This window comes from Oratosquilla oratoria, chromosome 26, assembly GCF_046742065.1.
Source record: "Oratosquilla oratoria isolate Oo_2021 chromosome 26, ASM4674206v1, whole genome shotgun sequence".
In the NCBI taxonomy this organism is placed as follows: domain Eukaryota; kingdom Metazoa; phylum Arthropoda; class Malacostraca; order Stomatopoda; family Squillidae; genus Oratosquilla; species Oratosquilla oratoria.
The window spans coordinates 1,477,490-1,492,109 of NC_134802.1; the positions used below are offsets into that span (position 1 = coordinate 1,477,490).

At 37.8% G+C, this 14,620-nt stretch overlaps 1 protein-coding gene across 1 annotated transcript in view; it reads left to right on the forward strand.

Moving 5' to 3' along the window:
- Nucleotides 1-14,620, forward strand: part of BicD (Microtubule-associated protein Bicaudal D) — a 327,397-nt gene that overhangs the window by 161,839 nt on the left and 150,938 nt on the right. Inside the window, exon 7 of the mRNA XM_076209252.1 lies at nucleotides 4,642-4,824. Coding sequence (XP_076065367.1) covers nucleotides 4,642-4,824 — 183 coding nt within the window. The remainder of the gene's footprint in view (nucleotides 1-4,641; nucleotides 4,825-14,620) is intronic.

A 14,620-nucleotide genomic window follows, 5' to 3' on the forward strand; every position in this document is an offset into this window, starting at 1 on the left:
TGTGTGTGTGTGTGTGTGTATTTACCTAGTTGTATTTTGCAGGAGAAGAGATATGCTCATAGGGACCCATAGTTGTATCTTTCTGCATCCAGTTCTTTCTTAAAGTCATGTGTAGTTTTAGCACTCACTCTCTTTCAGTTTATTCCATATATCTATCACTCTATGTGGAAAGCTATTCTTTTTCAGTTCTTTTCTATAACTGTCCTTCTTAAGTTTCTTCTTGTGTCCCCTTGTATTTCTTCTGTCCCATTTAAGTAGATCATCCCTGTCAAGGATTTTCATCCCTTTCATAATTCTATATATGGATATCAAATTGCCTCTTTCTCTTCTTTGCTCCAGAGGTAATAAGTTTAGTTTGTCAACATGCTGAGTGTTGGTGCCGTCTTTGTTAGTGCTCTTTGAATTCTTTTTAGTTTCTTTATTTTCATTTTTATTTATTTATTAATTTCATATATGTATTTTTTTACTGGGTGTCCATAGTGATGCTGCATACTCTAATTTTGGTCTTAACAGTGTAACTAGGATTTTCTTCACCATTTTCTCATCCATGAGTCAAAGGCCACTTTCTTTGATCTTATTAAGTTGTAGGTTTCTCCAACTATTTTGTTTACATATTTGTCTGGTGTCATGTCATTTGAAATGATCACTCCTAGGTCTCTTTCTGAGTTTACTTTTGTAACTTCTTTCGTTCCAATTTTGTATTTACCGGATGTTCTATTTTTGCTTTTTCCAAATTCCATTAAACTACATTTTTTAATGTTGAAATTCACTTGGTTGTTTTCACTCCAATTTCAGACTTTGTCTAGATTTCCCTGAAAAGATTTACAGTCTTCGTTACTCTCTTTAATAGTTTTGCATCATCTGCTAAGAAGTTTATGTAGCATTTAATTCCTTCATCCATGTTGTTTATATAAATAGCAAACATTATCAGAGCCAACACAGAGCCTTTGGGTACTCCACTTATCATGTCTACCCATTTTGAGTTCTTTTCTCTAAGTACCACTCTCATTTTTCTTCCTTTCAAGAATTCTTCCATCCATTCCAATAATTTTCCTTGTATTCCACCTATTAGTTCAATTTTCTTAGTAGTTTTTTGTGTGGTACTTTGTTGAAAGCCTTTTGTAGGTCCAGGAAGGCACAATCTGCCCAGCCATCTCTTGTATTATGTCTAGCAATCTTGAGTAAAAGCATATTAAGTTTGTAGTACATGATCTTCCACTTCTAAATCCAAATTGGTTAGGGTTTAATATTTTGATCTTTTCCATTAGTTTTTAATAACTTTCGCATATTTTTGCAATTGTGCTTGTAAGGTATACTGGTCTATAATTTGTTAGATTTTCTTTATTTCCTCCCTTATATATTGGTACAATATTAGCATTCTTCCAGTCTTGTGGTAATTTTACTTCTTTGAGTGAAAAGTCAATTATCTTGTGTATTTTATCTGTGAGTTCATCTATGCATTCATTTAATATCTAGTTCGCTATTCAGTGTGGCCCATGTGACTTTCTGATATCGAATTTCTTTATTTGGTCCCTTATTTATTTCTGTGTCACCATTATTTCTTTCATTTTAGGGGATCCTTCCTTGTGACTATCATCCCACAATTGTGAGCTTTCAATTGTAAAAACAGACTTAAAGTGTCTGGTCATTACTGCAGCCATTTCTACATCTGTGTATTCTTGAGTTCCTTCACGCAGTTTTATTATTTCGTGTTTGTCTTTTAGTTTGTCATTTACATATCTGTAGAACAGTTTAGGTTGATCTTTGCATTTTGCTATTATATCTTTTTCATAGTTTCTTTTTTCCTCTCTTTGTATGTCTACGTATTCATGTCTCAGTTTGATGTATGTTTGCTATTTAATCTCTTCTGTCTCTTTTCCATCTTTTCCAAGCTTTGTCTCTTCTATCTTTGGCATTGCTACACTTTTTATTGTACCAGCACTTTATGTACTCCCTTTTCTGTTTCTGCTTAGGCACATATTTGTCTGTTCCCTCTTTATATATTTCTTTGAAAATGTTCTGTTTCTCTTCTGTCTTTGTTTCATCATTTGCAAATTTTTCCCAACAGGCATTTTGGATTTTTTTTTCTAAGTTTTACAAAATCAGTTTTGTTGTACATCAGTCTTCCTTCTCTAGTTTGTCATTCCTTCTTACCACATTCTGTTCCTTATGTTTGATCTCTATTAGTATGTGGTCACTCCTCCCAATTGGTGTTTTATAATTTATTTCTTCCACTATTTCTGGCTCAGAGGTGAATAACAAATCTAGTCTCGAGGGTTCTTCGTTTTGTCTAAATCTAGTATTTTCTTTAACCCATTGTGTCAATGTGTAATCTATGGTCATATCCAGTAGAACATTTCCCCAGAGTTCATCTCCACCTCCCATTGTCAATTCTTCCCAATTTATTTCCATTGTGTTTAAAGTCACCCATAATTACTATATTTTCTCCATATTTCAGTGTCTCAGTTAATTCATTCTTTGTGTCTTCTAGTAATTTTGAGTGTTCGCTGTCAGTCCAGGTCTTAGTTTTTGGTGGCACATAAACAACTATAAACCTACTTTTCATACTGCTGTTTTCGACTTTAAGTGTGATTAATTCCACATCATCTTTTCCTTCTGTTGCCTTTATTATATTTAGGTCCTTTCTAGTCAATATCATGACTCCTCCCCCCTGTTTGTCTGTCCTATTTTTTTACCAAATGTATAATCCTTGTCACACCATACTTGATTGTATAGGACCTCTCAGTTTTGTCTCTGCAATTCCCATTGTGTCAGGTTTCTCTATTGATAGATAGTCATTCAATCTAATCCTGATATACCATCCATATTTGTATATTCCGCTTTTAATTTTTTTCTTCCCTTTTTTTGGTTTAAGTTTCCATTCTTCAGATGTACCATTTTCTCAGTCTCAGATTAGCACCCTTAAAAAAAAAACTCGTTTTTTTCCGTCCCCGTTCTTTTTTTGTTTTTTTCCTTAGCCTCACTTCTCAGTTTCCTATCTTTCTCTAATTCCTCGACATTCATTTCCTTTTTTATCCATACATTTTTGTATTTTTCACTATTTGCTAGTTTTGCTACTTTTGATAGTACTTCTGCTATTATTTGTGTTCTTAGTTTGATTTTCATTGGTCTATGATTCTTTTCTTTTGAGTATGTACCCATCCTGTGTACATCATCAATTTCTGTATCTTGGACCGCTTTAAGAATCTCCTTCGCAATTTCTTTCTCTTCCTTTTCCCTTTGGTATTTGTGTACATTGTGTTTTTCATTTATACCATAAACCACAATGCATTTCTTTTTGTCTACTGTGTCTCTTGCCCAATTTTCCTTCTCTTTGATCACCTTGATCACTGTTTCCTTTGCATTCTCTTCTACCTGCTGCTGTACTATTTCTGTGAATGATAGTTTTTGACTTTCACGTTCGCGTGTATTTACCTAGTTGTAAATACTGTCTTTGTATCTCTCAGCATCAAGATTTTGAGAAAAATCTTGAATAGTGTTTGCACACACAGTTTCTTTGTCTAATTTGTTCCAAGTATCTATCATTCTGTGTGGGAAGCTTTTTTTTTTCAGATCTCTTCTGTAATTATCTTTTTTTAAGTTTCTTTTCATGTCCTCTTGTTTTTCCATTGTCCTGAACCACTTTCAATATTTCCTTCACAATTTCTTTCTCTTCTTTTTCTCTTTGGTATTTGTGCATGTTATGTTTTTCTTTGATACTGTAAACCACAATGTATTTCTTTTTATCCACTGTGTGTCTCACCCAGTTTTCCTTTTCTTTGATTACCTTAATCACTGTTTCCTTTGCAATCTCTTCTACCTGCTGTTGTACTATTTCTTTGAAAGAGATTTTTTTTTATTTTCATGTTCATGTGTCCACTGATTTTTTATTTTAATGAGATCTGTCTCTTTGATTCTCCCATCTTTTCAGTTACTGCTTGTATTTGTTCTTTGACCTCTTTCTTTAGTTCTTTGTTTTTGTATCTATCTTCATTTTCCTTTCATTCATTTTCTCTTTTAATTATATTTATCATACTTTGTTAACTTTTTAGATCATTTAACTGATTATTTTGTTGTTCTACATAAGTTTGGCACCTCTGTTTGCAAAGGTCAATGGTCTATTTTTAAATCAATTCATCCATCAAGTCATTGATGTCTCAATTCCTTAGTGCCCTGCTAACCCTAGTTCTCTTTCCATATCCATAATTTTTTCTATTGCTCCCCTTTCCCTCTGAAAGCCCAAAAAACATTGCTTTCATACCTTTGAGTTGTCTTCGGAGTGACACTTAAACAGGTTCTCTTTGGGATCACTCCCTGTGGTGACTCCACTCTGCTCGTATCTAATCCTCTCTTTGTTGGTTCCTTAAATATTTTTTCTTCTTTACTTTCCTCCTTTTCGTACAAAAAACTATACTTTTTCAAATACTGGATTAGATACCTGTCACTCGAGAACACAACCCTACATCCCCAAAAAAACAACAACAAGGCATTTTCCTTATTCAAATGACCAAGAGCTAAGTATGAGTTTAATCGCTGGACTTCCTCTCTGACGTGTGTGTGTGTAAGAATTGCTTTGTAAGATAGGTATGTAGTTTGAGATGTATTGAGTTGCTGTGTCTATTCAAGATTTTTATTTTCCAGGTTGGGACAGAACATAGCCAGCTAATAAATTTTCTGGAAAAACAAAAAGCCAGGTATTTGTTAGCTTCAAATGAGATAACTGAGTTAAAGAAGAGTTTGCAAGAGATTGAAGAAAACAAAGAGGGTGGAGCTTCTGATGCTGTATCTCAACTGCGTAAGGAAGTGGCTGGACTTAGAAGCAAGGTTAGCAATTTATCTAGTAACCAAAAAACATACAAGTTAGAAGTTGTACTTATACAGTATATATTATATATATATACATACATAGGGAGTCCTCAATTTACAATGGTCTCCACTTCCGTTATTTTGTGATTATGACACTGGCAGCATTTGCTTCTGTAAGTTTCCCAGTGCTGAAGGTTTTACTTTTTTATAGTACAAAGAACTAGTTGGTAAGAGGATTATGTCATGTGACTTTATTGTAATATACATATATTTTATTTTTTCTATTTCATATGTGTATGTATATACATATATATATATACATATATATATATATATATATATATATATATATATATATATATATATATATTTTTTTTCTGCATGGAGAGGATGTTTGCCCATAATTATGGCTCCTAAGTATAAAGTAAAATCTGCACCAAAGAAAAGAAAAGAATCACTATAAAAGGTTCTTAGGCTGCCTCCAACTTATGCCAAAAATCAGTTTACAACACTGCATAGGAACTGAACTCTGTTATAACTCAAGGATCCCCTGTACATATTTATATATGAATATGACTGCATGTTTGGCTGCATATATATTATGTATATATATACATGAGAAAGAAATGGGTGGGGAAGGGCAAACGAAGATGTGTTGGAAATAGAGTTTATTGCCGTAACGTTTCGACCAAGTTGGTCGAAACGTTAGGGCAATAAACTCTATTCCCAACACATCTTCGTTTGCCCTTCCCCACCCATTTCTCTCTCATTTGTCTGAAACAATTTATATATATATATATATATATATTTATATATATGTGTATATATATATATATATATATATATATATATATATATATATATGCATGCATGCATATACCAAAGACTTTTTCCCCCCTACAAGGGGGGTAGCCAAAAAGAAAAAGGCATAGAAATCCCTCCCACCCATTTCATTTCCCATATACTCCACTCCCCTTCACCCTCCTCCCTCCCTCCTATCTTGGCACCTCCTGGATGACGGGTCATCCCTGCATCTCGCCTACTGCCCTGGGTCAAAATCAATGTCACAAGATAGAGCATATCTACAGCAATGCCGCTTCATAAAATCGGCGAACCCCCGTCTCCGTCCCCTCGTGCAGAAAAGGAGAAGACGGGGAGAAATCCCTTCAAGCTGCGTCAATTTTTTTTCATACATACTACCTCACCCCCCATCCCCACCCACTCCCCCTCATGCATCACAGCATCATCTATACACAACCCTTCTCCATTCACCCCTATCTTCTGTCCTCTCCCGCCCTTCCTCCACAGACATTCCTCTCTTTTGTAAAGCCCCTTTCACCCCATCCATCCATCTCATCCTAGGATGACCCCTCATATTCACTCCTTCCACCTCCGCCTTCCACAATTCTTTTACTAATCTTTCTTCACTCATTCTTTCCATGTGTCCAAACCATCCTAATATTCTTTCATCAACCCTATCTCCCAACTCCCCTTTCCACCCCTGTTCTCCTCCTCACCTCCTCATTTCTCACTTTATCTAGCCTAGTAACCCCTATCATACTTCTCAGACATTTCATCTCAAACACATTCAAACTCCTTCTTTCTTCCTCTCATATGTTCCATGTTTCTGCCCCGTACACTGCTGTTGCCACAATCACCATTTCATATAACCTCCTCTTAGCATCCATTCCCAGATGTCTATTTCTCATTACACTTTTTAATCCACCAAGGCATTTACTCGCTTCTCTCAATCTACATTCTATCTCCACCCCCATTCCTCCCTTTCCTGCCACATTTGCACCCAAGTATCTAAAACTATCCACTTCCTCCAGTTTCTCACCCTTAATGCTCACTTCCAGCCTACTGTCACTCTCTCCCCTTGTACATCTCATCACCTTTTGCCCACATTTATCTTCAGTTTCCTTCTTTCACACACCTTCTCAAACTCTGTCACTAACTTCCTCAATCCCTCCTCTGATCCTGCTACAAGTGCAGTGTCGTCAGCAAACAACAACTGGCTCACCTCCCACTTTTCTCCATTTTCTTTAATCATCTCCAACCCCTGACCCACTACCCTTGCATTTACCTCTCGCACCACCCCATCCATGTAAAGATTGAACAGCCAGGGTGACATAACACATCCCTGACGAAGTCCCACCTTTACCTCAAACCATTCACTCTTTCCATTTCTAATCCTAACGCAAGCTCTACTACTCTCATAAAAACTCTTGACTGCTCTAAACAGCTTTCCTCCTATCCCATATATCTGCAATACCTCCCACAGTGCCTTCCTGTCTACCCTGTCGTAAGCCTTTTCCAGATCCATAAAAGCCCAAAAAACATCATTACCTTTTCCTAAAGCTTTCTCACATATCTGTCTTACCATAAAAATCTGATCTACACATCCCCTACCTGTCCTAAAACCACACTGTTCCTCACCAATTACTCCCTCTGTTCCTCTCCTAATCATCTCAATCAAGACCCTCCCATTAGCCTTCCCAGCTACACTCAACAAGCTGATCCCTCTGTAACTACTACACTCACACTTGTCCCCCTTTCCTTTGTAAAGCGGAACTATAGAGGCACTCCTCCAGTCCTCCAGCACTCTACCCTCTCTTAAACAAACATTAAATAACCTCACCAGCCAGTCCACCATAACTGTACCTCCTTTCTTCAGACATTCTGCATGGCATTCATCCAACCCAGGTGCCTTACCTGCTCTCATCATCTTAACAGCTGCTTTCACTTCATCCTTCCCTATTTCTCCTCCATTTTCCTCACTCATCACTCTCATTTTCTTAGCGCTTCCCACTGCAGCTACCTTTCCCTCCCTATCCTTCACATTTAGCAACTCCCTAAAATACTCTGCCCACCTTCCTCTCACTGCCTTCTCTTCCATTATCATCTCTCCATGTGCACCTTTCACCTTTTCTTCTCTACTTGATTCGCCTCCTCTTCCTCTTTTAATTTCCTTCCAAAACATCTTTTAATTACTTTCAAAATTTTCTATCATACTCTTTCCCCATTTCACATCTGCTCTCCTCTTTGCTTCCTTTATCTTATGCTTAACTTCCTTTCTCTTTACTTTGTACCTCTCATACGATTCCCTCGTCCTAATTTGTAGCCAATCTATGAATGCCTGCTTCTTCTCTTGTACACCCTTCTTTGCTTCCTCATCCCACCACTCACTACCCTTCCTTCTATTTCCTCCTGCCCTCCTTGTTCCACACACCATCTTTGCACACCTTATGACTCCCTCCTTGAACCATCCCCATTCCTCCTCCACTCCTAGTTCTACTCTATCCTTTACTCTCTCCCACTCCTCTCTCAACTTCTTCTTATACTCATTCTCCTTTTTTTCCTCATTTAAGCAGTTCATTCAAAGTACCTCCCTACCTTCTGCCCTTTTCCTTTTTTTCCACCTATTCTCCACTCTCAGTTTACCTTCCACCAGGAAATGATCTGATATTCCCCCACTCTCTCCCCTTAAAACATGTACATCCTTAACTCTTCCTACCATACTCCTGGTCACCACTATATAGTCCATCTGCCACCCTTCCATCCACCACCCTCTCCCATGTGTACTTATGCTTGACTTTCTTCCTAAACACTGTATATGCTATCATCAACTCTCATGACACATCTCCACCATTAATTCTCCACTACGATTTTTACCGGGAACTCCATACTTCCCAATCACTCCATCAATTGGTTCATTTCCTACCCTAGCATTTAGGTCTCCCAAAACAACTACATTGACATTTCTCCCTAATCCCTCTATGCACTCATTTATATCTACCCAAATAGCCTCCCTTTCCTCTATGCTCTTTTCACTACCAGGTCCATACGCACTTACAAAAACCCACATCTCCTTTCCCAGCTTCATCTTCATCCACATCAACCTTGATGACACCTCTTTCCACTCCACTACCTGCTTAATTATCTCTTCACTTACTAGTATAGCCACCCCTTCTCTCCCTCGTCCCCTCTTCACTCCTGAGTACCTCCCAGCTACACTCCCAAACTCACAGTTGCCCTTTTCATTTTAGTTTCACTCAAAGCCAGTACATCCATCTTTCTTCTCACAAACATACTGCCTATCTCTTCCCTTTTACTCTCATCTGTACCACATCCACGCACATTAAAAGACCCAAACCTTAGGGTACTGGTTGGAAAGCTCCCAGACCCTCTCATGCCTTTTCTTTCTTTTTTAGGAATATCCCCTTTTGGGGCTACAGGTAGTAGGACTCCTAATCCCATCCCCCGTCCCTTTTTTGTCACCTTTTACGTCTCAAGTGAAAATAGTTGGTGGTAGTATTCTTTTGCCCCCACCATATTGTGGAGTGAAAAGCTGCTCAAGAGGCAACTGATATTTTAAGGTCTATATGGGGTGCCTGTGTGGACCAGAGCCAAACATAATTTTGTCTGTGATAGAGGAAATCTCTATTCATAGAGAAATGATGGCACTTTATAATACTGTGACTTTCCCTCCATTATACTTACCACCACTCTTAATACTGTCCTATACCACTTCTCTGAATGTTCATTTCCTTTTTTTTTGCTGAACCTGTGGTGGGGGAGAAATATACTGCCACTGAGTGTTCCCACTTGAGTTGTGAAAGGTGACAAAAATTGAGCAGGGATAGGACTAGGCATCCTACTCTCTGTAGCACCAAAGGTGACATTTCTAGAAAAAAAAAAAGCAAAGGCATAAGAGGGTTTGGGAGGAGGCTACCAACCATAACCCTAAGGTTTGGGTCTTTTAATGTGCATGGATGTGGTACAGATGAGATTAAAAGGGAAGAGATAGGCAGTATGTTTTTGATAAAGATGGATGTATTGGCATTAAGTGAAACTAAGTTCAAGGGGAGAGGAAAGTTTGAGTTTGGGAATGTAGTTGGGAGGGTGTCAGGAGTGAAGAGAGGATGAGGGAGAGAAGGGGTGGCTTTACTAGTAAGTGAAGAGATTGGTAAGCATGAAAGGGAACTAGGAGTAATTATCACCAAAGACATGTTGCCAGATAAACATATAGATAAAATAGATGGAGAAACATACAACTTGAGATCAATAAAAGTGGCCTTCAAATACCTGAATAAGGAAATGATCAAGAAAATATTACAAATGCTGATAAGACCAAAACTGGAATATGTAGCACTGATAGGGGCACCCAGTACAAAAAAGAATACAAGAAAATGAGAAAGAATACAAAGAGCAATAACAAAGTTGGTCCCAACACTTGCAAACCTGACAAATAAACAAAGACTGGTTGAACTGGAATTGCCAACCCTAGAACAAAGAAGAGAACGAGGGGACCTACTAACCATCTACAGAATTATGAAAGGAAAATAACGCCTTGATAGAGAAGACCTATTAAAGTGGGACAGAGGAAAAACAAAAGGACATGCAATGAAACTCAAAAAGGATAACTACAGAAGAGACCTAAAAAAGAACAGCTTCCCACACAGAGTGATAGATATATGAAACAAATTGGATGAAGAAATATTGTGTGCAAACACAATATAAGAATTTAAGAACAAACTTGATCTTGCAAGATACAAAAATGGGTCACCACGAGCATAGCTCCACTTCCCGTATAATACAACTAGGTAAATACAAATTAACATACGAACAAAGATTATCCAAATTGGAAGGACCAACACTGGAGCAGAGAAGAGAAAGAGGTGATCAACTATCTACAGAATCATGAAAGGAATGGAAATCCTTGATAGGAACACATACATATACCAAGGCTTTTTCCCCCTTACAAGGGAGGTAGCCAAAAAGGAAAAGGCATAAAATCATTCCCACCCATTCCATCCCTGAATACACTCCCCACCCCTTGATAGGAATGATTTACTAATAAATGACAATGGAAAAACAAGAGGTCATGAAAAGAAACTCAAAAAGGGTAACAATGGAAGAGATCTGAACAAAAAATAGCTTCCCACACAGAGTGCTGGATATCTGGAATAACTTAGATAAAGAAACAGTGTGTGCACATACTATTCAAGATTTTAAGAAAAAACTCGATGCTGGAAGATACAAAGACGGGTCACCATGAGCTAAGCTCCCTTCCCATATAATACAACTAGGTAAATACATTCAAACTCCTCTCTTCCTCCCATATGTTCCATGTTTCTGCCCCATACAATGCTGTTGGCACAATCACTCCTTCATACATTCATGTGCCACAAACTTTATATGCTTTTACTCAAAATTAAATAATTCAAGAAAGGGGTGGATGAGCAGATTGTACCTTCCAAAAAACTATTAAGAAAAATTGAAACAATAGGTGGAATGCAAAGAAAGTTATGGGAAAGTATGAAAGATTTCTTGAATGGGAGAAAAATGAGGGTGGTATTCAGAAGGCTCTGTATTGGCTTCGATAATGTTTGCCATGTATATAAATGACATGGAGAAAGGTGTGGAATATTATATGAACTTCTTTGCAGATGATGCAAAACTACTTAAGAGAGTAAGTACTGAGGAAGATTGCAAAAAACTACAAGACCTGGACAAAGTCTGGAAATGGAGTCAGAAGTGTGAAGTGAATTTCAACATCAAGAAATGTATAATGGAATTTGGAAAAACCAAAAACAGAATATCGGGACAATATAAAATTGGTACAAAGGAAGTTAAAAAAGTCAACTTGGAAAGGGACCTAGGAATAACTATTACCAATGGCATGGCACCAGACAATCATATCAACAAATTAGTCAGAGAAACTTTCAATTTATTAAGATCAATTAAAGTGGCCTTTGACTACATGGATGAAGAAATGGTAAAGAAAATATTAGTTACATTGATAAGACCAAAATTGGAGTATGCTGTGACACTTTGGACACCTAGTACTAAAAAGAACATAAATTAGGTTTTAAAGAGCAACAACAAAGATGGCACTGATGTTTTCCAAATTGACATGCGAACAAAGATTGGACAAACTCGAACTACCAATTGTGGAACAAAGAAGAGAAAGAGGAGACCTACAAACCATCTACAGAATTATGAAAGGGATGGAAGCCCTTGATAGAGATGACTTATTAAAGTGGGATAGGAGAAAAACAAGAGGACGTGTTAAGAAACTTCAAAAGGATAGTTATAGAAGAAATCTGAAAAAAGAATAGCTTCCCACACAGAGTAATAGATATATGGAAGAAACTGAATGAGGAAACAGTGAGAGCAAAAATTATACAAGAATTTAAGGCCAAACTAGATGCTGAAAGATACAAAAGCTTGTCACTACGAGCATAGCTCTTTTCCCGTAAAATACAACTAGATAAATACAATCTCCTCCTACCATCCATTCCTAAATGTCTATTTCTCATTACACTTTTTAATCCCCCAAGGCATTTACTCGCTTCTCTCAATCTTCATTCTACCTCCACCCCCACTCCTCCCTTTCCTGCTACATTCACACCCAAGTATCTAAAACTATCCACTTCCTCCAGTCTCCCTTAATACTCACTTCTAGTCTGATGCCACTCTCCCCTTGTACATCCCATCACCTTTTACCCACATCTTCAACTACCTTCCTTTGCACACCTTCCCAAACTCTGTCACTACCTCAATCCCTCCTCTGATCCTGCCACATGCGCAGTGTTGTCAGCAAACAACAACTGGCTTGTCTCCCACTTTTCTCCATTTTCTTTAACCATCTCCAATTTACCTTTTGCACCACCCCATCTATGTATAAATTGAAAAAACAGGGTAACACATCCCTGGCAAAGTCCCACCTTTACCTCAAACCACTCTCTCCATTTCTAATCCTAACACAAGCTCTGCTATTCTCGTAAAAACTCTTTACTGCTCTTAATAGCTTTCCTCCTATCTCATATATCTGCAATACCTCCCACAGTGCCATCCTGTATACCCTGTCATAAGCCTTTTCCAAATCCATAAAAGCCCAAATACATCCTTACCTTTTCCTATAGCTTTCTCGCATATCTGTCTTACCATAAAAATCTGATCTACGCAACAGCTACCTGTCCTAAACCCACACTGTTCCTCACCAATTACTCCCTCTGTTCCTCTCCTGATCCTCTCAATTAAGACCCTCCCACAAGACTTCCCAATTACTACATTGACAGTTCTCCCAAAACTCTCTATGCACTCATTTAAATCTGTCCAAAAAGCCTCCCTTTCCTCTACACTCTTCTCACTACCAAGCCCATATGTTCTTACAAAGACTCATCTCCCTTCCCAGTTTCACCCTTATCCACATTAACCATGAAGAAACCTTCCACTCCACCAGATGCTTACCTAACTTCTCACTAGTAGAGCCACCCCTTTCCTTTATTGTTTTCTCCTCACTCCTGGCACCCTCCCCACTACACTCCCAGACCCAAAATCACCCATCCTTTTCAACTGAATTTTACTCAATGCCAATACATCCATCCATTTTCCTTCTCACAAATATATTGCCTATCTCCTCTCTTTTACTGGATGGTTTGGACACATGGATAGAATGAGCTAAGAAAGATTAGTAAAAGAAATGTGGAAGGTAGAGGTGGATGGAGTGAACATGAGGGGATGAGATAGTGGGATGGGGAAAAAGGGGCATTGAGCAAGAAGGTAATGTCTGTTGAGGAAGGAAGGGAGAAGACAGAAGATAGGGATGAGTGGAGAATGGCTATGTATGAATGATACTGTGATATATGACATCTTCAATGTCACAACATGTGGGGACTGAGAAAGGGGGTCACCAATTAAATGAAGCAGCCTTGGTGTGGCTGGGCTGTGTCTTGCTGCATTGTTTTTGACCCAGGGCAATGGGTAAGATGTAGGGATGACCCATTATCCAGGAGGAGCCAAGATGAGAGAGAGGGAAGGATAAGGATGAGTGGTGAGTAGGGGTGCAATGGATGATGATGAAAAGGGTAGGAGTGGAATTATGCCTTTTGACTTTGGCTATCTCCCTTGTAAGGGGGAAAAAGCTCTTGGTGTATGTATATATATATATATGTGTGTGTGTGTGTGTGTATTTACCTAGTTGTATTTTACGGGAAGGGGAGCTATGCTCGTGGGGTCCCGTCTTCATTTCTCATTTTATCTAAACAATTTTTAAATTCATGTATTGTTTTTGCACACACCACTTTCTCATCTAACTTGTTCCAACTGTCTATTACTCTGTGTGGAAAGCTGTTCTTTTTCAAATCTCTTCTATAGCTGTCTTTTTTTATTTTCTTTCCGTGTCCTCTTGTATTTCTGTCATCCCATTTTATCAGATTCTCTCTATCAGTAATTTCTATGCCTTTCATGATTCTGTAAATAGCTATCAAATCTCCTCTCTCTCTTCTTTGCTCTAGTGTCTGTAGTTCAAGTTTTTGTAGTCTCTCTTCATATGATAGTTTTGAGAGTGTTGGTGCCAGTTTTGTAATTGCTCTTTGTATTCTTTCAAGTTTTTTTATACATTTTTTTGTACTTGGTGACCATATTGTTGCTGCATATTCTAATCTTGGTCTTATCAGGGTGATTAGGATTTTCCTCACCATTTCTTCATCCAGGTATGTAAATGCCACTTTGATTGTTCTTATTAAATTATAAGTTTCTCCAAAAATCTTATTTATATGTTTTTCAGGTGACATATTATTCATAACAATGACTCCCAGGTCCTTTTCATTTTCTACTTTTTTTATTCCTTCTTCTCCCAAATTATATGATCCTGTTATTCTGTTTTTGCTTTTTCCAAATTCCATTATACTACACTTTTTTGTATTGAACTCCATCTCCCACTTCCTACTCCATTCTTGTACTTTATTTAGATCTCTCTGTAGTGATTCACAATCTTCTTCAGTTTTCACTCTTTTCAGTAGTT